General features: G+C 40.3%; 1 protein-coding gene across 1 annotated transcript in view; it reads right to left on the bottom strand.

Annotated features, from left to right (window-relative positions):
• Positions 1–21,254, bottom strand: part of TMEM170B (transmembrane protein 170B) — a 35,105-nt gene that overhangs the window by 4,526 nt on the left and 9,325 nt on the right. Inside the window, exon 2 of the mRNA XM_010835872.1 lies at positions 10,438–10,608. Within this exon, the coding sequence (XP_010834174.1) occupies positions 10,438–10,608 (171 nt within the window). The remainder of the gene's footprint in view (positions 1–10,437; positions 10,609–21,254) is intronic.

The following is a 21,254-nucleotide window of genomic DNA, read 5'->3' as shown; positions in this document are numbered from 1 at the left end:
TCTCCTTTAGGATGGACTGGTTGGATCTCCTTGCAGTCCAAGGGACTCTCAAGAGTCTTCTCCAACACCACAGCTCAAAAGCATCAATTCTTCGGTGCTCAGCTTTATAGTCCAACTCTCACATCCATACATGACCACTGGAAAAACCACAGCTTTGACTAGACGGACCTCTGTTGGTAAAGTAATGTCTCTCCTTTTTAATATGCTGTCTAGATTTGGTCATAGCTTTTCTTCCAAGGAGCAAGCATCATTTAACTTCATGGCTGCGGTCACCATCTGCAATGATTTTGGAGCCCAAAATACAGTCTCACTGTTTCACTGTTTCCCCATCTATTTGCCATGAAGTAATGGGACAAGATGCCATGATCTTAGTTTTCTGAATGCTGAGTTTTAAGCCAACGTTTTCACTCTCCTTTTTCATTTTCATCAAGAGGCTCTTTAGTTCTTCTTTGCTTTCTGCCATAAGGATGGTGTCATCTGCATATCTGAGGTTACTGATATTTCTTTCAGCAATCTTGATCCCAGCTGGTGCTTCATCCAGCCCAGCGTTTCTCATGATGTACTCTGCATATCAGTTAAATAAACAGGGTGACAATATACAGCCTTGACATACTCCTTTCCCTATTTGGAACCACCTCTGTTGTTCCACGTCCAGTTCTAACTACTGCTTTCTGACCTGCATCCAGATTTCTCAAGAGGCAGGTCAGGTGGTCTGACATTGCCATCTCTTGAAGAATTTTCCACAGTTTGTTGTGATCCACACAGTCAAAGGCTTTGGCGTAGTCAATAAAGCAAAAGTAGATGTTTTTCTGGAACTCTCTTGCTTTTTTGATGATCCAGCAGATATTTGCAATTTGATCTCTGGTTCCTCTGCCTTTTCTAAAACCAGCTTGAACATCTGGAAGTTCATGGTTCACGTACTATTGAAGTCTGGCTTGGAGAATTTTGAGCATTTCTTTGCTAGCAAGTAAGACGAATGTTGTATGGAACAACTGATAGCCATTTGGAAGAAATAAATCTAGGTCCCTATTTCACACCACTCCCCAAAGTAAATTTCAGATGGATTAAAAAACTAGTTGTTAAAAACAAATAAATAAAATGAATTTCCCTTGGAAGGTTGTACTGTTCAAGGAAAAGCTTAACACAACCGTAAATAATCCACTTTTCTTTATACTTTCAAGAAACAGAGGGTAAGATCTTCAAGCCTATGATGTTAAGGGTAGAAAACCCAGTGTAAAACTCCAGTTTCCAAAATCAACGGAGACACTGTAGTGTTATACAGAAAATAAAATGAAGAACCATCTTCCTCCCTGTGGATGATCAGGAACCAGTGTGTGAGTCACAGCTTCCCCCTGAAGACAGCACTGCACAGCAGTTCCACCGCACTGCATCACTGTGCGACCCGAAGCACTAGCCAGAGAGGACCGCTCCCGTGGGACTCTTCAGCAAAAAGATCGCAAAGAAGACAATTTTGTGTGCCTATTAAATGGTTTTGGAAGCTGCTATTAATAATGAGCAGACAGGAAGCAGTATTTACAAAATATATGTAGATTATAAAATTAAAGCCAACAGCTGCCCAAGTACCATCATCCAACTGTACACAGGAACGTTACTGTTTTACGTGAGGCTCCCACGGACTCCCCTGTCACACCCCAATTCCTCCCAAGTTTGGTTTTCATCATTCCTTTGCTTTTCTTCAGCATTACCACCTGCCTATATCCTCAGATATTACTTAATTTTTTAAATAAGCAAATTTTATATAAATTGATACTCTAAGTATTTTGGAATTTTTGGCTGTTTGTGGCTCAGATGGTAAAGAATCCACCTGCAATGTGGGAGACCTAGGTTCAGTCCCTGGGTTGGGAAGATCCCCTGGAGGAGGACATGGCAACTCACTCCAGTATTCTTGCCTGGAGAATCCCATGGACAGAGCCTGTAGCCTGGTGGGCTACAGTCCATAGGGTTGCAAAGAGTTGGACACGAATGAGCAACTAAGCACAGCACATATGTCAGGAAATTATCCAGGCTGTTGTATAATATGGAGCTGTAATTCATACATTTCCACTGTTGTGCAGAATTCTAAGTATGGATATACCACAACCTATTTTTCCATTTTAATGTGGATGACACTGTTTCTAATCCTTAATAATGACAAACCCTGCTTCTGTGAACATCCTTGTAACATGACCCCCAGCACACATACTAAATCGAGTTTCCCTACAACATGTGGGTATGCCTGTTATGGCATTTTCAACTTTACTAGGTAATGCCAACTTGTTCCAAAGTATTTGAACCAATTTATATTCCATTTACTCCATATCCTCAGGAGCAGCTGATATCTTTAAACACACTTTTTTTTTTTTTGTCAATCTGGGTAAGAGATGTTATCTCTGCAATTAATTTGTGTTCCCCTGATATTTAATGTCACAGAGCTTTTCCTCATATATCATTCAAATTTGACCATTAGGGTTTCTACTTTTACGAAATGCTTGGCATATCTTTTATGCATTTTTCTACTGGACTGTCACTTTCTTATTTGATTCATAGGGTTTTTAAAAACATAGTTTGGATATTAATCTATTGACATTTATATAAGCTAACAAATGTGTTACCCCAACTTGTGCTTTAGTTTTCACTCTTGTTAAGGTATATTTTGCTGAACAATAGCCAGCTGAAAAAGTACAAATATTGTGATCCTTATTTTCTTGGTGAAATATATGCAAGAATGAAGAGGGTAGAAGTATAATAGGGTGCATGAAATAAGTGAAACATGTTTGGAATGGCCACTGTGAACAATGGCAGAAGGTATCAGCTGCTGCTGCTGCTGCTAAGTCGCTTCAGTCGTGTCTGACTCTGTGCGACCCCATAGACGGCAGCCTACCAGGCTCCCCCATTCCTGGGATTCTCCAGGCAAGAACACTGGAGTGGGTTGCCATTTCCTTCTCCAATGCGTGAAAGTGAAAAGTGAAAGTGAAGTCGCTCAGTCGTGTCCGACTCTTAGCGACCCCACGGACTGCAGCCTACCAGGCTCCTCCGCCCATGGGATTTTCCAGGCAAGAGTACTGGAGTAGGGTGCCATTGCGTTCTCTGGAAGGTATCAGCTAGAAATAAGTAAAGATTCCCCAAAGCATTAAGGAGCTAGAGAAGACTGGTATAGCAAAGATGAAGTGGAGAAAACAATTCTGCTGAATTTTTTAAATGGTTTTAAAAAATCAAAAGAAGAGTATTATTTCATGATACATGAAAATTATATGAAATTCAAATTTCAATGTCCATAAACAAAGTTTCATTGGCATACACCCACAGTCATTTCTGATACTGAACTATCTTTGCATTTCCAGGATAACATTTTTTTTCAAACTTTAAACTTCTTGTTTCGAATTGGAGCAGAGGGATTAGCAATGCTGTGGTCGTTTCAGGTGAACAGTGAAGGTCCTGAGCAGTACATATACAAGCATCCATTCTTCCCCAAACTCCCCTCCCACCCAGGCTGGCACCTAACACTGAGTAGAGACCCACGTGCTGTACAGTAGGTCCTGGTTGGTAGGATAATATTCTTGAAGCAAATGAACCTATACTTTTCCATTTTTCTGTAGTCTTCATCTTGTTTAGCAAAAAGATTACAATGATTCAGCAAACATGCTGTGCACAGCTTTTAACCTTTCCATTTTCTGCAATAATCTGGATAAACAGGAACTGTTCCCAGAAAATCTGGTAGAACTCATCTGTAAACCTCATTTGAGACTGGACTTCTTTCAGGGAGGAGGGATCTTCAATATTTCAACTGTTTAACAATATTTATTGTATTACTCATATTTTCTATTTCTTCTTATGCCAATTTTAACAATTTATATTTAGGAATATATAGCTGTGTATAAAACTGCTATTTTTATAATTCTTTATTCTACCTTTATTGTCAAGCCTGTAGTTATTTCTTCTATTTTATCCCACATTTTATTTCTCTGTCTTAACTATTTTAGAGCTAAGGCAACAATATATTCGGCTTATTATCTCTCTAGAAAATTAGTTTTTTGCTTTGTTATTAATCTTTCATAAACTTTACTTAAAAAACAGCAATTCTTTATACTAATAAAACTAAACAACAATTTAAAAAGATACCATGTACAACAACATTAATGTAATAAGGGTTTAGGAATTAACTTAATCAAAATGTATAACTCTCCTATTGGGAGAAGAAAAAACTTTGAAACTCTAACAAAAGAACCAGAAAATGATCTGAACAAATGGGGATATATTACATGTTCTTGGGTGGAATAATTTAATATGTCAATTCTTCCCAAATTAACCTCTACCTTGTATTAAATCCCCACAAAAATCACAGTTATACTTTTTGAGGAATTCAGTAGACATATTCTAAAATTTATATGAAAGAATAAAGGTCCATAATTAGTTATGTGAACTTTGATAAAGAAAAAAATGAGGGACCAGCTCTACCAGATATTAAGAAACAGTACAAAACAGGAGAGATAAAAAATGAGACCTTGCTGAAACAACAGCTAAAAGGACTAAAAAATCAGAACAGAGTTCAGAGACAGATCCATGTACCTTGAGAACATAGTATACAACAAAAGATGGATCAATGGATGGATTTTTTTTTAGGATGTAGTAAAAATTGACTTACTCTGTGGAAGGAAAAAAAAAACAACCTGAAATCCTACCTAATTCCAAAAATGAAGACAGACTCTAAACCAGAAGGCGATTATGACCTGAATGTTCAACATCTGCCTTTGCAAATAAAGTTTTATTGGAAGAAACCACGCCCATTCATTTACTGGTAACTATGACAATTGCACCCATCTCACACGCTAGCAAAGTAATGCTCAAAATTCTCCAAGCCAGGCTTCAGCAATACATGAACCGTGAACTTCCAGATGTTCAAGCTGGTTTTAGAAAAGGCAGAGGAACCAGAGATCAAATTGCCAACATCCACTGGATCATCGAAAAAGCAAGACAGCTCCAGAAAAACATCTATTTCTGCTTTATTGACTATGCCAAAGCCTTTGACTGTGTGGATCACAATAAACTGTGGAAAATTCTGAAAGAGATGGGAATACCAGACCACCTGACCTGTCTCTTGAGGAACCTATAGGCAGATCAGGAAGCAACAGTTATAACTGGACATGGAACAACAGACTGGTTCCAAATAGGAAAAGGAGTACATCAAGGCTGTATACTGTCACCCTGCTTATTTAACTTATGCAGCGTACATCATGAGAAACACTGGGCTGGAAGAAGCACAAGCTGGAATCAAGATTGCCGGGAGAAATATCAATAACCTCAGATATGCAGATGACACCAACCTTATGGCAGAAAGTGAAGAGGAACTAAAAAGCCTCTTGATGAAAGTAAAAGAGGAGAGTGAAAAAGTTGGCTTAAAGCTCAACATTCAGAAATCTAAGATCATGGCATATGGTCCCAGCACTTTATGGGAAATAGATGGGGAAACAGTGGAAACAGTCAGACTTTATTTTTTGGGCTCCAAAATCACTGCAGATGGTGACTGCAGCCATGAAATTAAAAGACACTTACTCCTTGGAAGGGAAGTTATGACCAACCTAGACAGCATATTCAAAAGCAGAGACATTAGTCTGCCAACAAAGGTCCATCTAGTCAAGGCTATGGTTTTTCCAGTGGTCATGTATGGATGTGAGAGTTGGACTGTGAAGAAAGCTGAGCGCCAAAGAATTGCTGCTTTTGAACTGTGGTGTTGGAGAAGACTCTTGAGAGTCCCTTGGACTACAAGGAGTTCCAACCAGTCCATTCTAAAGGAGATCAGCCCTGGGTGTTCTTTGGAGGCTGAAGCTGAAACTCCAGTACTTTGGCCACCTCATGCAAAGAGTTGACTCACTGGAAAAGACTCTTATGCTGGGAGGGATTAGGGGCAGGAGGAAAAGGGGACAACAGACGATGAGATGGCTAGATGGCATCACCGACTTGATGGACGTGAGTTTGAGTGAAGTCCGTAAGAGTCGGACTGAGCGACTGAACTGAACTGAACTGATGGCTGTTTTTAAGTCCTAATGGCAGAGCTGGAGAGTTGTGACAGAGACCATCTAGCCTGCAACATTTAAAACAGTTATTATCTGGCCTTTCAAGAAAAGTTTTGCTCAGTCCTGCTCTCGATAAAGACTTTACTACCAAGGTAAAACTATAAAATTAACAAAACACAATATATCAGAGTATCTTTTGACCTTAGTGTGGGGGAGAACATAAATAAAATTATGAATTATAAACCACAGGCAAAAAACTCTTTAAGCTGGTTACACAGAATAAGAATTTCTACTCAATGAACAGTATCATGGATGAAGGCACTGCTAAAAGACAAAGAAGTTATTTGAGAAGTACAAAACCAACAAGACACCAATGTATCTAAGAAACATCTATCATTTAATAAGAACAAGGACCCCAAAAGAAAAGCACAGAATTAAAAGTAGCAATTTGCAGGGGAAAAAAACTTAATATATAATAAGAATAGAAAGAGATGTTCAAATACATTAGTAATCAGAGAAATGCAAATCAAACCAACAAAGAGATGTCACTAATTTAGCCCTCAGACTTGCTAAAATTAGACAGCAACACAATGCCAAGCAATGGCATTATATAGAAACCCATTTCCTCCCAATTCTGGTATTAACTATCAGTACTAACTAAAATGAAAATTCACCCTATCCTGGAAATAAACATCTAAGAGGTAGTAAAATATAATAGTTATGTATCTACATTCAGTCAGTCATCATTTTGCTGAATGGAATATATAGCTGTGACTGTGCTAGCGCTCACAAAATGCATTTAAGAAAATAAATGCAGGTAAATATTCACACTGGATAGTCTTCTTAATTCAAGTGTTTGCAGGTCAGAAAATTAGCCAGAAGAAATTTGTATGTTTTATTGTCAACCTGGATACAAGTTTTTACTCGAAATTGTGTCACACATATTTGTGATAGTCACTCAGTCATGTCCAACTCTTTGTGACCCCATGGAGTGTAGCCCATGGGCTCTTCTATCCATGGAATTCTCCAGGCAAATACTGGAGTGGGCTGCCATTCCCTTCTCCAGGGGCTCTTCCCAACCCAGGGATCAAACCCCAGTCTCCTGCATTGCAGGCAAATTCTTTACAGTTTGAACCACCAAGGGAGCCCAGACATATTTGTAAGGAATTTTAAATATAACAGTTTCTAAAATCATTAGTTTGTTTTATTCTTGACTGAGTTGAAAGTAATACATACACGCATCATTAGAGATAAACAGAAGTAGAATAATGTTCTCTTTAAACTTTATGTATACCAATAAACACACGTGTAATACACACACTATTTTCAGCTTCTGAACAAGCTGTTCCTTCGTCCTTCCGCCTCTGCTCACGGTTCCACAGTTACAGCAGTGGCCACATCAAAAACATGAGCTGTCCCTTTCCAGGCCTCTTTGTACGTCTCCACAGTGAGCAACAACTAATCTGGACTCTCCGCTTTGTCACAGTCCTTATAGCAACTCTTCCATCTCACTGCCACAGCCTACTTCAGATCCAGCCTCAAATTCAGACCAAAAGTTAAAGCCTCGGCTCTTTTTCTCCCTCTCCCCCCGCCCCCTCTTCCCTCCTCCACTTTCTTCTTCCTGTCCTCTGTGCCTCCTCCCTCACTATGTCCATCTATCCAACCAGTATTTCCTGAGTATCTGTTACATTCCGGGTGCTGTTTTATTGCTGGAGATTCATCTCTCAGAGTTTCCTTTTGGTTCTTCCTTCACATATATTTATTCTACATTCAGCCACAAAACAAATTTCCTAGTGAACTGCTCTGCCCCTTTCCAATTCCTTTCTAAAATATCTACTTGCTTTCCATGGCCTGCAGAATAAAGTCCAAATTCTGGCTGACCTTCCAGGATCTTTGAGGATCTGGCTTGTCCCAGCTGAATTTCCCATTACTCCACTCTGTACACTTGGTGCTTCAGCTAAACCTGATTACTTGTTTTAAACCCTATGGCAAAGGGAATGAAGTAGTATATGAGAAAGTTACAGGTGAATACAGCAACAACAACAACAAAAAAACCTAACACAAGATGACACATAAGAATAGTAAATGAAGAAAGGAAGAGAAAATAGACTGCTCACAGCTTGCCACAGCTGTGCCCAGGGCAGACCCAGAGCCCCAGGGACAGGGCTATGTTCTCAGGCAAGGCACGCTGATCACTCCGGGGAAACGTGACTGTGCCACAAGAGGAGGGAGGCCATAGAGCTATGGTAGGAACAGATTGCCTCTCATCTCTGAGCTAAGGAGGGTCTTGCACACATCCAGTGGTGGCAGGCAGCTGCCCTGGCCTCACGGAAGCAGGCCAGGTGACCAGCAACAGAAGTGCTACTGTTTGCAGGCGGTGATGAGACCAAGGCAGCAGACAGCAGCACCAGTGTTGAGCAGAACCACTCGAAGGAAGCAGCTGAGGCCCTCCAGGCTCAACAGGACACATCAAAGTCCTGGTTTAACTAGCACAGCAGAACCTAAGGCTGGAGCTGGGGCCTCAATGCTGTGGTAAGAGGTGAAGGTCAGAGGGCATGAACCTAGGGCCTGCAGGACACACACATGAGGCAGGGAAGTAGAAAACCTCCAGACAACTGGAGGACAGTGTAAAGTGGCTAATAGTTTCTAGTAGGCCAGGGGAGATTTATGTCGTAACAACTTGTGTTTAAGAAGGAAGTGCACGATTATAGTCAGTTAATCTATGACAAAGGAGGCAAGAATATAAAATGGAGAAGAGACAGTCTCTTCAATAAGTGGTTCTGGGAAAATTGAGAAGCTACATATAAAAGAATGAAATTAGAACCTTCTCTAAAATCACAAACAAAAATAAACTAAAAATGGACTGAAGACCTAAATGTAACACTGGATACTATAAAATGCCTAGAGGAAAACATAGGCAGGACATTCTTTGAAATAAATTGCAGCAATCTTTTTTTCGATCCATCTCCCAGAGAAATGGAAGCAAAAGCAAAAATAAACAAATGGCACCTAATTAAACTTAAAAGCTTTTTGCATAGCAAAGGAAACACAAACAAAATGAAAAATACAACCTATGGACCAGGAAAAAATATTTGCTAACGATGGGACCAATATTTGCTAACAATTTCCAAAATATACAAGCTGCTCATAAAGCTCAATATTAAAAAAAAAAAAAACAAAAAAACCCAACAACCCTATCAATAAATGGGCAAAAGACCTAAATGGATATTTTTCCAAAGACGACATACAGATGGCCAACAGGCACATGAAAAGATGCTCAACATCACTAATTATTAGAGAAATGCAAATCAAAACTACAATAAGATATCACTTCACACCAGTCAGAATGGTCATTATTACAAAGTCTATAAATAATAAATGCTCGAGAGAGTGTGGAGAAAAGGGAACCCTCCTACACTGTTGGGAATATAAACTGGGACAGCCACTATGGAGAACAGCATAGGTTCTTTAAAAAACTAAAAATACAGCTTGTGTGTGTGTGTGTGTGTGTGTTAATTGCTCAGCTGTGTCTGACTCTACAACCCCATGGACTGTGGCCTGCCAGGTTCCTCTGTCCATGGAATTCTCCAGAATTCTGGATTCTGGGGAATAATGGAATACTGGAGGGGATTCCCTTCCCCAGGGGATCTTCCTGACCCAGGAATCGAACCCAGGTCTCCCACATTGCAGACAGATTCTTAACTATCTGAGCCACAGGGAGGCCCCACATGATTCAGCAATTCTATTCCTGGTTATATAACTGGAGAAAACTCTAATTAAAAAAAGATGCATGTACCCCAATGTTCATCGCAGCACTGTTTAAAATAGCCAAGACATGGAAGCAATGTAAATGTTCACTGATAGACGAATGGATAAAGACATGGTAGACACACCCAGTGGAGTATTATTCAGCAATTAAAACAGGATGAAATAATGCCTCTGCAGCAGCACGGATGGACCTAGGGGTCAGCGCACCGAGTGAAGTCAGAAGACAGATGCCACATACCGTCACTTGGGTGTGGGATCTAAGGTATGGTGCAAATCAACTTTATTTACAAAACAGGAACATACTCACAGACACAGAAAGCAAAGTGGTATTTACCAAATCGGAGAGCAGAGGGAAGGATAAACCTGGAATTAACAGATACAGACTACTATAGAAAAAACAGGTAACAAGGACCTACTGTGTAGCACTAGGAACTATATTTAATATCTTGTAACAACCTATAAAAAAAAATCCCACGGACAAAGGAGCCTGGCAGGCTATAGCCCATAGGGTCACCAAGAGTTGGACATGACTGAGTGACTAAGCACGCACACGCCCACACACACGCGCACACACACGCACACACAGAATAACCTATAATGAAAAAGCCCCAAACTTACGTGCATATAAAATGACATTCTTAAAAGAGCATCTACTTACTAGTGATCATCGCTCCAGTCACAGAAGCCAGAAATCCGATGCTGACGGCGATGACGGAGATGACTCTCCCTTGCCGATGCCTCTGCAGCATCACGAACATCAGCACTCCGGCAGCACCATGGACGAACAGAGAGGAGAAGAGGGCCCAGAGGAAGATCCAGTACCACATCTCTGAAAGGGAAAGCAAGGCGTTGAAAACTGTGCTGGAAAACCTCTTGGAAAAATCCAGTGTAACAAAGCGTGAGCACCCATGGTCTGGATGATCATGGTCTGGTTAGAGATCGTAGATACAAACATGCCCAGTACAATACTTGATACATAGTAGTACGAAATTTTAACAATTATCATCATTACTACTGCTTGATGGGGAAATCAACCTCCATGACTTCACCAGGTCAAAGCCACACTCCAATTTCCTCTAAATGTCCCCATGACACAGCTATGCTCTATTATTTTCTCTGATACACCCTCGTTTGCAAATCTCCTGGAATAAATTATATAAGTTAATTAATTGCTGTCTGATATATAACTGTCTACACTAAGTGTCCAAACCTTAAAAAACAAAAAACAAAAAAAAACTACCCCTTAATTCAAATAATTCCAGAAGTGAGTCAATGATTTTTGTCTTTTACAATTTTAAGAAGTTCAGGTCCTTTCCCTCTTGGCTCTCGACTTTGTATACTGAAGAACTGTCAGAATCTTTTAAGTTCTTTGTCTCAGGTCATATACTAGCCCTTACCCAGAACTCATCAATGTGGTCTCAACTGCTTTCACTGAATTCGGCTACAGACAGCCAACGGGCATGCCCTCCGCTCTCTCTCTAGCACCCACTCCCTTTCTTTCTGGCCACCTGCCCCTCCATCAGTGCACACGGTTCCTGCAGAGACTGCCTGTCCTCCACCAACTCCATCCCCCTGACTGTGCCTGCGTGGAGGAACATCTGGACAGGCCACTGATCCAAACTGGGTCCATCAGTCCCTTCCCCTGGGAACTCTGAACTGGGACCAAAACCGAGCACCTCAGTCTTTATCCTTCAGGCTGAACCTGAAGGCCTCAGGCTTTGTGAACAGTCATCTCATCATCACTTGATCAAACCCATGATAACAGGATAAAAGACAAACAGAAGCATCAAAGGCAAGGGACAACCAAATCCCTTATTCCAGTGCTACATTCAGCCCTGCCATGTTAATACCCTTAGATTCAACGTGATAAAATCTCCTTGTAATGCAATCCTTTTAAATTGGCCCATGTAAGGTTTCTGTTATTTATAGCTGAAAGAACTGACTCCAAAATATTTAGATGTCACCTTCAGGATCAGCCTTGGTATGCAAACATTCTGTAGTGCAAAATGTCTCATCTGCTATTTGAGCTATCTGTTCACTCTCTATCAAGTGAAAAAGAAGGGCAATAAAACAGTCATGAATAAAGAGAACAAAAATGGATTAACTGAAACTTATTTACTCAAACATCAGTGGAGTACAGATATACGCTGCTGGTGGGAATGTAAAACAGGGCATCAGCTATGGAAAACAGTGTGGTAGCTCCTCCAAAACTAAAATCAAAATGACCACTTGATCCAGCAATTCCATTTCTGGGTATATATCCAGAAGAATCAAAGCAAGATCATGAAGAGACAGCTGCACAACTATGATTACAGTAACAGTATTCGCCATTGCCACGAGGGGAAGCGACTCAAGTGCTCATCCATGGGTGAGTTAATAAACAATAAGGTTTATATGTCAATGGAATATTATTCATTGGGAGAACATTCTGCCACATGCTACAGCATGCATGAATCTTCTGGACATTACGCTAAGTAAAATAAACCAGGCCCAAGAGGACAAATACTGGTAAATTCCACTTCTATGAGGTATCTAAAGTAGTCAAGTGAACAGAAACAGAAAACAGGGTGGTGGCTGCCAGGGACTTGGGGCAGAGGAAACGTGGGACTTCTTGTCTTAAAATGGGTACAAACACCGAGGATCTTTGCAGCGGTGGAGTTGTTCTGTATTTTGATTGTGGTGGTACACACATATACAAATGGTAAAACTGAAGAGAAATAAATATAAACACACCCATGAGTACAGGTGTACAAGTAACACCTGTGAAATCCGAAAAAGGCTGGTGGACTGTGTCAAGGTCAACATCCTTGTTTTGGTATTACACACTGGTTTTTCCAAGATGTTCCCACTGGGGACCTGGGGTACAGCTCAGTTGGTAAGGAATCATCTGCAGTGCAGGAGATCCCAGTTCAATTTCTGGGTCAGAAAGATCTGCTGGAGAAAGGATAGGCTACCCACCCCAGTATTCTTGGGCTTCCCCTGTGGCTCAGCTGGTAAAGAATCCGCCTGCAATTCAGGAGACCCCAGTTCAATTTCTGGGTTGGGAAAATCCACTGGAGAAGGGACAAACTACCCACTCCAGTATTCTTGGGCTTCCCCTGGGGCTCAACTGGTAAAGAATCTGCCTGCAATACGGGAGACCTGGGCTTGATCCCTGGGTTGGGAAGGTCCCCTGGAGAAGGGAATGGCTACCCACTCCAGTATTCTGGCTTGGAGAATTCCATGGACTGTATAGCAGCTTTCACTTTCACTTTTCAGCTGGGGTAAAGGCCACTTGGGTTCTCTCTGTACTATTTCTCACAGCTGCATGGGAATCTACAATTACCTCCAAATTAAAGGCGGAATTTTTAAAAGGGAGGATATATAGCAAACAGATTTTATTAAAAAAAAAAATCAGTTTCACCCTGCCAAATTCGTAAGAACTGACACTTAAAATGGACTGATAATTTCAAGGAAGAGAAATCTGATAAATCTCTGTGTTAAAGAATGCTTCTCTATGGCAGAAGAGGGAGACGCTCGTGATTAAGGAAAACAGACAAAGCTTGCCTTTCAGAGGCTTCTCTCTCTTAGCTTTCAGGGAAACAATGCTTTCATGCTGTCTTTCCCAAACAAACAGCTTCAAATGCATTAAAGACAAAAGCGCTTAACTTGCCCAGATGATATTTGTATTTTAAAAGATCTAACTTTTCAGAGTGAATCTAACAAAGAATATAAGAGAACAAAAATTCTCTAAGGGAGCTTTGAGATGAGGAAAGGCTCTGTGGCAGGTGCCCGCTCTTAATAAGAGGAGTCAGGCATCAGTCATTTGCCTTGAGCCCCAAGCCTGCTTCTTACCAGAGTGAGCCCCCAGAGCACTTTTCCTTGTTGTCCTTGTCATGCAGGTGGGGTGAAAAATTTTGTGACCATGTGTAACACTATGAACAGGAATTATTGGACATTATTAAGTAATGTTGTCTGCCTACTGACTATACAGCTATTGACCTCGACAATAAATTTGCCTAGTAATTAGGAAAAGTAAGTTTTTAAGTCTAATGTCTTATAAAATCCCTAGATATCAAAGAATGATATAACCAAAAGGCAGAATCTCAAACAGTCCTGTAAGGATCAGTCCAGGATTATCCCTCAAGCAGACTGAGCACAAACTACCCAAACGCAAATTTATTTTTATGTTTCTTTTTTTTTTAATCACACTATTTATCACAGAAAAAAAAAACCTGAATGCTGCTCAGAATATCTAGAATTAATTTAGGTTGCATGTTGTTACTACTATTTTTATTTTATAATTTTATTTTTAAACTTTACATAATTGTATTAGTTTTGCCAAATATCAAAATGAATCCGCCACAGGTATACATGTGTTCCCCATCCTGAACCCTCCTCCCTCCTCTCTCCCCATACCATCCCTCTGGGTCATCCCAGTGCACTAGCCCCAAGCATCCAGTATCGTGCATCGAACCTGGACTGGCATCTCGTTTCATACATGATATTTTACATGTTTCAATGCCATTCTCCCAAATCTTCCCACCCTCTCCCTCTCCCTCAGAGTCCATAAGACTGTTCTATACATCAGTGTCTCTTTTGCTGTCTTGTACACAGGGTTATTGTTACCATCTTTCTAAATTCCATATATATGCATTAGTATACTGTATTGGTGTTTTTCCTTCTGGCTTACTTCACTCTGTATAATAGGCTCCAGTTTCATCCACCTCATTAGAACGGATTCAAATGTATTCTTTTTAATGGCAGAGTAATACTCCATTGTGTATATGTACCACAGCTTTCTTATCCATTCATCTGCTGATGGACATCTAGGTTGCTTCCATGTCCTGGCTATTATAAACAGTGCTGCGATGAACACTGGGGTACACGTGTCTCTTTCCCTTCTGGTTTCCTCAGTGTGTATGCCCAGCAGTGGGATTGCTGGATCATAAGGCAGTTCTATTTCCAGTTTTTTAAGGAATCTCCACACTGTTCTCCATAGTGGCTGTACTAGTTTGCATTCCCACCAACAGTGTAAGAGGGTTCCCTTTTCTCCACACCCTCTCCAGCATTTATTATTTGTAGACTTTTGGATCGCAGCCATTCTGACTGGTGTGAAATGGTACCTCATAGTGGTTTTGATTTGCACTTCTCTGATAATGAGTGATGTTGTTACTACTATTTTAAATTACCTGATAGATCAATACCAACCACCCCATCAGTGAACAGGGAGGGCCTCTGAAGACCTGGATAAACAAGTCTAAGGCGACTCACTTCTGCAAACGCAGGACACCTAGAGAACTACCTGCAGGCCCCTAAGAGCAGAGCACAGACAGACGCCCCAGAGCCCCAGAGCAGGAAGAGGTGCTGAGACCAGGAGAGGACGGGGACCACCTGTTCTCAACTGCTGTGCACGGCACGGCTCACACGAACAACCCAGAGGCCCAGGCTGCTCTCCCCACTCATACCCCGCCTAACCTGCGCTTCCAGCAACTGACAACAAGGAAAGGAGGGAGCCAGAGGGAGGCTTCTCTGGTGCTAAACAAAATACAAAACAAAAAGTCAAAAAACACACTCTACAAAACAGAAGCATGCCACCCCTTCAATCCCTGCCTCGATAAAGGAAATGATAGCAGAGTCGTGTAGGTCTGTCATCTAGAGAGAGTTTAGCTGCTCTGGGGGTAATTCTTGTGAGCAGCCTGGGTTGAGAAGCACTGGCCTCACAGAGCATCTTCTCCTTTGATGAATTCTAGAATGAAAAACTGTTTTTAAAAGACAGTGTATCTGCAGTAAAACAGTGTGCGTGTGTGTTTACCTTCAGTGGGATCAGAGGCAGGGGAGCTGTGATCTGCTCCAGCGTGTATGTGTGTGTTCGTTCTTGTCATGTGTGTGTGTTCACTCTTGTTGCGTGTGTGTTCATTCTTGCCGTGTGTGTGTGTGTGTGTGTGTGTGTGTGTGTGTTTACCTTCAGTGGGATCAGAAGCAGGGGAGCTGTGATCTGTTTCAGCCTTCAAGCAATACTAGAAATAGCCTCACTCCCAGTCTGTATCTCCCATCAGCCCTGGTTGCCAAGTCACTAGAAATTATCTTCTGTGCTTTTGTTTTTAATCCTTGGACAAAATTATTTCTGGGAAATGAATTTCTCTAGAGTATATTTAACCAAGTAAAAACAATTCAAAGAATGGTACATATTGTATGACCCTGTATTTGTTAAAAATAATAGGTACAGAGAAATACAGAAAATAATGGCTATCTTCTAAGAATAAGAGAGGATATGCATGATGTTATTTTACTCTTCACTGGTTATGTTTTAGCAACCAGCCTGAAGTTCTGTTTGTTTTACTGCAGATATACTGTCTTTTAAAAATAGTTTTTCATTCTAGAATTCATCAGAGAAGATGCTCTGTGAGGCCAGTCCTTCTCAATCCAGGCTGCTCACAAGAATTACCCACAGATAGCTAAAACTATCTATAGACGGGGACCTGAACAACTCTGTTTTCATTGCCTTTATCAATCACGACATGCAATAAAGACAGAAATCACTGCTCTAGGCTAAGGTTACACATGAGGTACCTATAAAAAAAATCCCAAAGCCATAAAAACAACAAAACGTATCTTACTAGACAAACACTAAATATAATCTTTAATCCTCTACAGTGGATCTAACCCTTCTAACAAAAATCATACTGAACACTTACATGTACTCAACATACTCTAAGCCTCGAGGTGACTATAATACACCAGTAAGACTAAACTTGGGGGCTGCTCATAGTTTCTCTCTTCTTAACAGAAATGGTCCTCACTGTACGTTTAACTGATCTGTGTCCAAACTGAGTTATCTCAAGCTTCCATCAAATCTAAGGGGTGGCAACTGTCCCCCTTAGTTTCTGACATGAGACCTCTCTGTCGTGGGGGTGTGTCCCACACTGGCGGCTCATTAAATTTCAGGGAGATGATGCCTTTATAATCTGAGAAAGTCACCTAGAGCAGGGATTGGCAGAGTATGATTCACGAGTCCTAGCAACCACCTGACTATGGGGCACATATTACCACAGGGACAAAGAACCAGAGGAAGAAATATCAATCAAGAAAGATCCCAAGAGAATCTGTTACCACCTGAATTGTTAATAAACAGGACTGAACCACTGAACTGAATGATAAAACATACTGGAGACAGACGAGGGTAGGGGGTGGAGAACAGCTCATGGTTCTCAGGCCTGGCTGGTTCTCAGGCCCGGCAACCTCTGGGTCGGCTACTGCCAAGAAATACTGAGAGAAGATGCTCCGGATTACAATGTGGGTTTGGGCCAGGGTGGCTTTTGTGGGGGAGGGGAGGCTGCTTATAGACCCTAAAGATATAGACTTCATTCCAAAGGCTGAAGGTAATAAGGAGCCAATGAAAGACTTTAAACAAGGAAGTGATACAATCACATTTATCTTTTAAAACAAATTAATTATCCTGGCAGATATGGGAAAGGGGGACTAGATGGAGATGAGAGAATATCAGAACATTTCAAGAATCCAAAGAGAAACTGAGGCCTGGACTTAGGCAATGGCCAGAGGGTTGAAAAGAATGTGAAGTGTCTGGACTGGCTGACAGCCTGGATGATGGAGGAGATGCGATGTCTGGCTTCCCTGACTCCTGCTACGGACACAGCTGAATAGAGCACAGGCCATCAGGTATGGAAACACGGGAAATATATTCGGTACATCTGCTGTATACTCAAATGTTGGTGAGCAGCGAACAGTAAAGAAGCTAAAGCCAAGAAAATGTCAAGTAGAAAAATGTGAAGATCTAACCCTATACATTTATATTATGGGACATGTTTTTAAAAAAGAGTAAATCTCAAATTTTTAGTATCTCTAATCTTCCTGTGTGACTTGTCAAATTTTAAATCTATGATTACTAAAACAATTCTGTTATTAGATACAAATTTGAATCAAATTTACTATAAGGAATGTCATTGTTACCCTAACAATGAGAAGAAGATAAACTACAAACTCACAGTTTTTAAGCCTACCAGTCAGGTGACCCTGCAAGATAACGCAGTAAAATGAATTCCAAAGAGGGACCCTCCAAGGAAAGGGTCTCCTGTGGCAAAGCACAGGAGCAACAAATGGGTACCATGTGCGTGGGAAAGAAGAGCAGCTGAAACTGTAACTGCAAGTTGAAGGCCAGGTGTGCAGTTAACCTGTCAGCCTGGAGTAAGTGACACAGGAAAGCTCAGGGTCACCTGCAAGCTCTTTCCACGGGTTGCTACCGAGCATTCCCTAGAAATACAGGGTCTCAGGCAGGAGACTGAAGAGAGCTTGACACCAAGTAACGAGCAACAAGGCTGTGACTGGGGGCAGGCAAGTGTGTGGGAAAGTGTCTTCCAGGCAGGCCTGCAGAGATGGCTAAAAGCTGACAACACAGCACGAACACTGTAATGACCCTGCAGCACTGGCCCGCACCCCAAGTACCATGTACAACATCACCTTCTAGAGAATTTGAAGCCTAACCAGTAGCAAGAAAGCTCAAACACCGATCACTCCTGAGTAAATTAAATGAACCTGAACCCTACCCGTCTAGCAGAGGTGGCCCATTTCCAGGCACAAATATTATTTACCTCAGTCACTGCTGTTATACATGTGAAGGCCTGAATTCAATAAAAAGTATAAGACACTCTCAAAAATAAGAAAAACAATTCATCATCAAAAAATAAAGTGATCAGACTCAGATGAGCCAGATTTTAAAACAAGCAGACAGGGACTTTAACTATAACCAACATGTCAAAGTCAGTCATGGAAAAGGTCAGCAACTCACATGAACAGATGGGGATGGTTCAGCAGAGAGACAGAAAGTCCAAGAAAAAGTCACATGAATATCCTCAAGAAAAAAAAAAATCCTCAACAAAACAAAAAACAAACAAAAACACATGATATCAAAGATGAAGACTTCCCTCAGTGGGCTCACCAGTAAACTCGACACTGAAGAACAGGTGAGCTTATCACAGCAGCGCTATTTACAAGAGTCAAGACATGGAAGCAACCTAAGTTTCAACTCATGGATGAATGGATAAAAAAGATGAAGTATATATACACAATGGAATATTACTCACCCATAAAAAGAATGAAATAATGTTAGGGCTCATCATATTAAGGGAACTAAGTCAGACAGAGAAAGACAAATATCATATGATATTGCTTATATATGGAATCTAAAAAAAAAAAATGATACCAATGAGCTTATTTACAAAACAGAAACAGACTCATAGATACAGAAAGCAAATTTACGGTTACCAAAAGGAAAGAGGGGGAGGGATAAATTAGGAGTCTGGGATTAAATATATATACACTACTATATACAAAACTGATAACCAACAAGGACCTACTATATAACACAGGGATGTACTCGTTATCTTATAATACCTTATAACGGAAAAGAATCTAAAAAACAAGTATTTATATATGCATAACTGAATCCTTTTGCTGTAAACCTGAAGCTGACACAACACTGTAAATCAACTGTATTTCAATAAAAAATGTAAAAAATAAACTATCAGTGAACGTAAAGGTTGGCCAACAGAAATTACTCAAATTGAAATACAATGAGAAAAAGGTAGGAGGAGGAGGGAAAAGAGGAACCATACAAGAGCTATGCAACAATTCAAATGGTTTAACGTACATGTAACTGGAGACCCAGATAGAGAAGGAAGAGATCATGCAGAAGAAAAATATTTAAATAAATACTGGCTGAAAAGCCTAAAAATGATAAAAGATATCAAACCACAAATCTAACACTCCCAGAGAATCCCAAGCAAGATAAAGATCACCCAAAAGAAGTAAAAAACAATAAAGCAAAAATAAACCACACAAGCATCATACCGAGATATACCACCGTAACACGACCTAAAACCAAAGATAAAGGGAAATACTGAAGAAGAAATAAGGGAAAAAAGAAAGAGAGGAAAGAGACGTATTACCGAGGGACAAAGATTAAAAAGTACCACAAGCTTCTCATCAGAAACCATCAAATCAGAAGACAAACTAGAGTAACACTTTAAAAGACTAAAAGGGAAAAAAAAAACAAACTGCAAAGCCAGGACCTATATTCAAGAGAAATAATTTTCAAAACTGAAGGTGAAATGAAGTTTTTTTCCAGAAAAAAAACAAAACAAAACTGGGAGAATTAACTGCCAGCAGATTTGTGCTACGTGGCATATTAAAGGAAGCTCTTCAGACAGCAGGGCAACGTGAAATGAGAACCCAAGTCTCCACAAAGCAATGAGCAACAAAGAAAGTTAAAATATATTGTTTCTAATTTTTAATCACTCTAATATTTTAACTGGATTTAAAAATAAGCTGCTGCATTTGTTCACTCGAAGCCTCATTTAACGCAGGAAAAGTTAAAGCTATGATAGATATTTAATAGCTGTCTGCTTCTACTTCTTAAAAAGGGGCAAACACATTAGTTTGAAATTTTAGTTGTGACACCTTCACGAGCTACTTTAGTATACTGCCTCTCTCAGAGCTTATCACAATACTGTTTATTACTTACTTAAACTAAATTACCCTTTTATCGACTAATTATATAATTTTAAACTGTAAATTACAGTACTCATCATTGAACAGAAAAAAGAAAATTCTTAGAAAAACAAGTTATAAATTTAAAACAGAATATCATTTTTTATTTTAAAAAATCAGTTTAAGGCTATTTAAAATAGTTCCAAAATAGCACTATCTTCCTAAAAAATGCCATTCAATTTGCCCTTTTCATAACTGATTAGTTACATAGTTATAAATGTATAGGCTTAAATGTCAAAATCTGAGTCTATTATGAAATTAGAACAATATACAATAGTTTGCATTGTTATTATTTATACACCTTTAAGCATCTTAAATTATACATCCTACCAAAAAAAATTTTCAGTAACACGAATTTGTTTGAATCAGTCACTGAACTAAAAAAAACATCTTTTCAGGGATTGATAAAATGTTTTACAACTTCATGATACAGTATTTCCAAGGGATATTTGCACTGAAGACTGAAATAGGAACTCTGCCGGCAGCCGGCGAGAGACATTCCGCTCGTGACAAAGGTCATGAGGAAGGAGGCTCGGCATACACAAAGGCGGGATCGAGCCTCGGGAGTCTCCCCGGATATTCTCAAGTATCTTCCCCCAAAAAACCAGAGTCTGCCTACTTTATTGCTTTGTGCTCTCACCTCTGACTTTACTGGGGGCTGTCCCCTACCGCCATCTCTCTCTCTCTGTCAAAGAGTTAACTTACAGCTCCAATTAATAAAGTTCCTGGGCAATTAGGAGTGTTTAAATCCAAACCCCTCAGATGGCTCTCTAACTCGCCTGACAAGTTTACCTGGACTCCTGCAGCTATGCAGTCTCCCAGCCGGCACGGGAAGCTTAAGATATTCAAATAGCTTAGAGCCTCTCAGAGAGTTAGAAACTGTCAGAATAAGACTAGTAAGGGATTTATTTCATTGATGAGTCAATGCTT

This window comes from Bison bison, unplaced genomic scaffold, assembly GCF_000754665.1.
Source record: "Bison bison bison isolate TAMUID 2011002044 unplaced genomic scaffold, Bison_UMD1.0 scf7180017864053, whole genome shotgun sequence".
In the NCBI taxonomy this organism is placed as follows: Eukaryota; Metazoa; Chordata; class Mammalia; order Artiodactyla; family Bovidae; genus Bison; species Bison bison.
The sequence above is the reverse complement of the archived record's forward strand: the minus strand, read 5'-3'. Positions and strand labels throughout refer to the sequence as shown.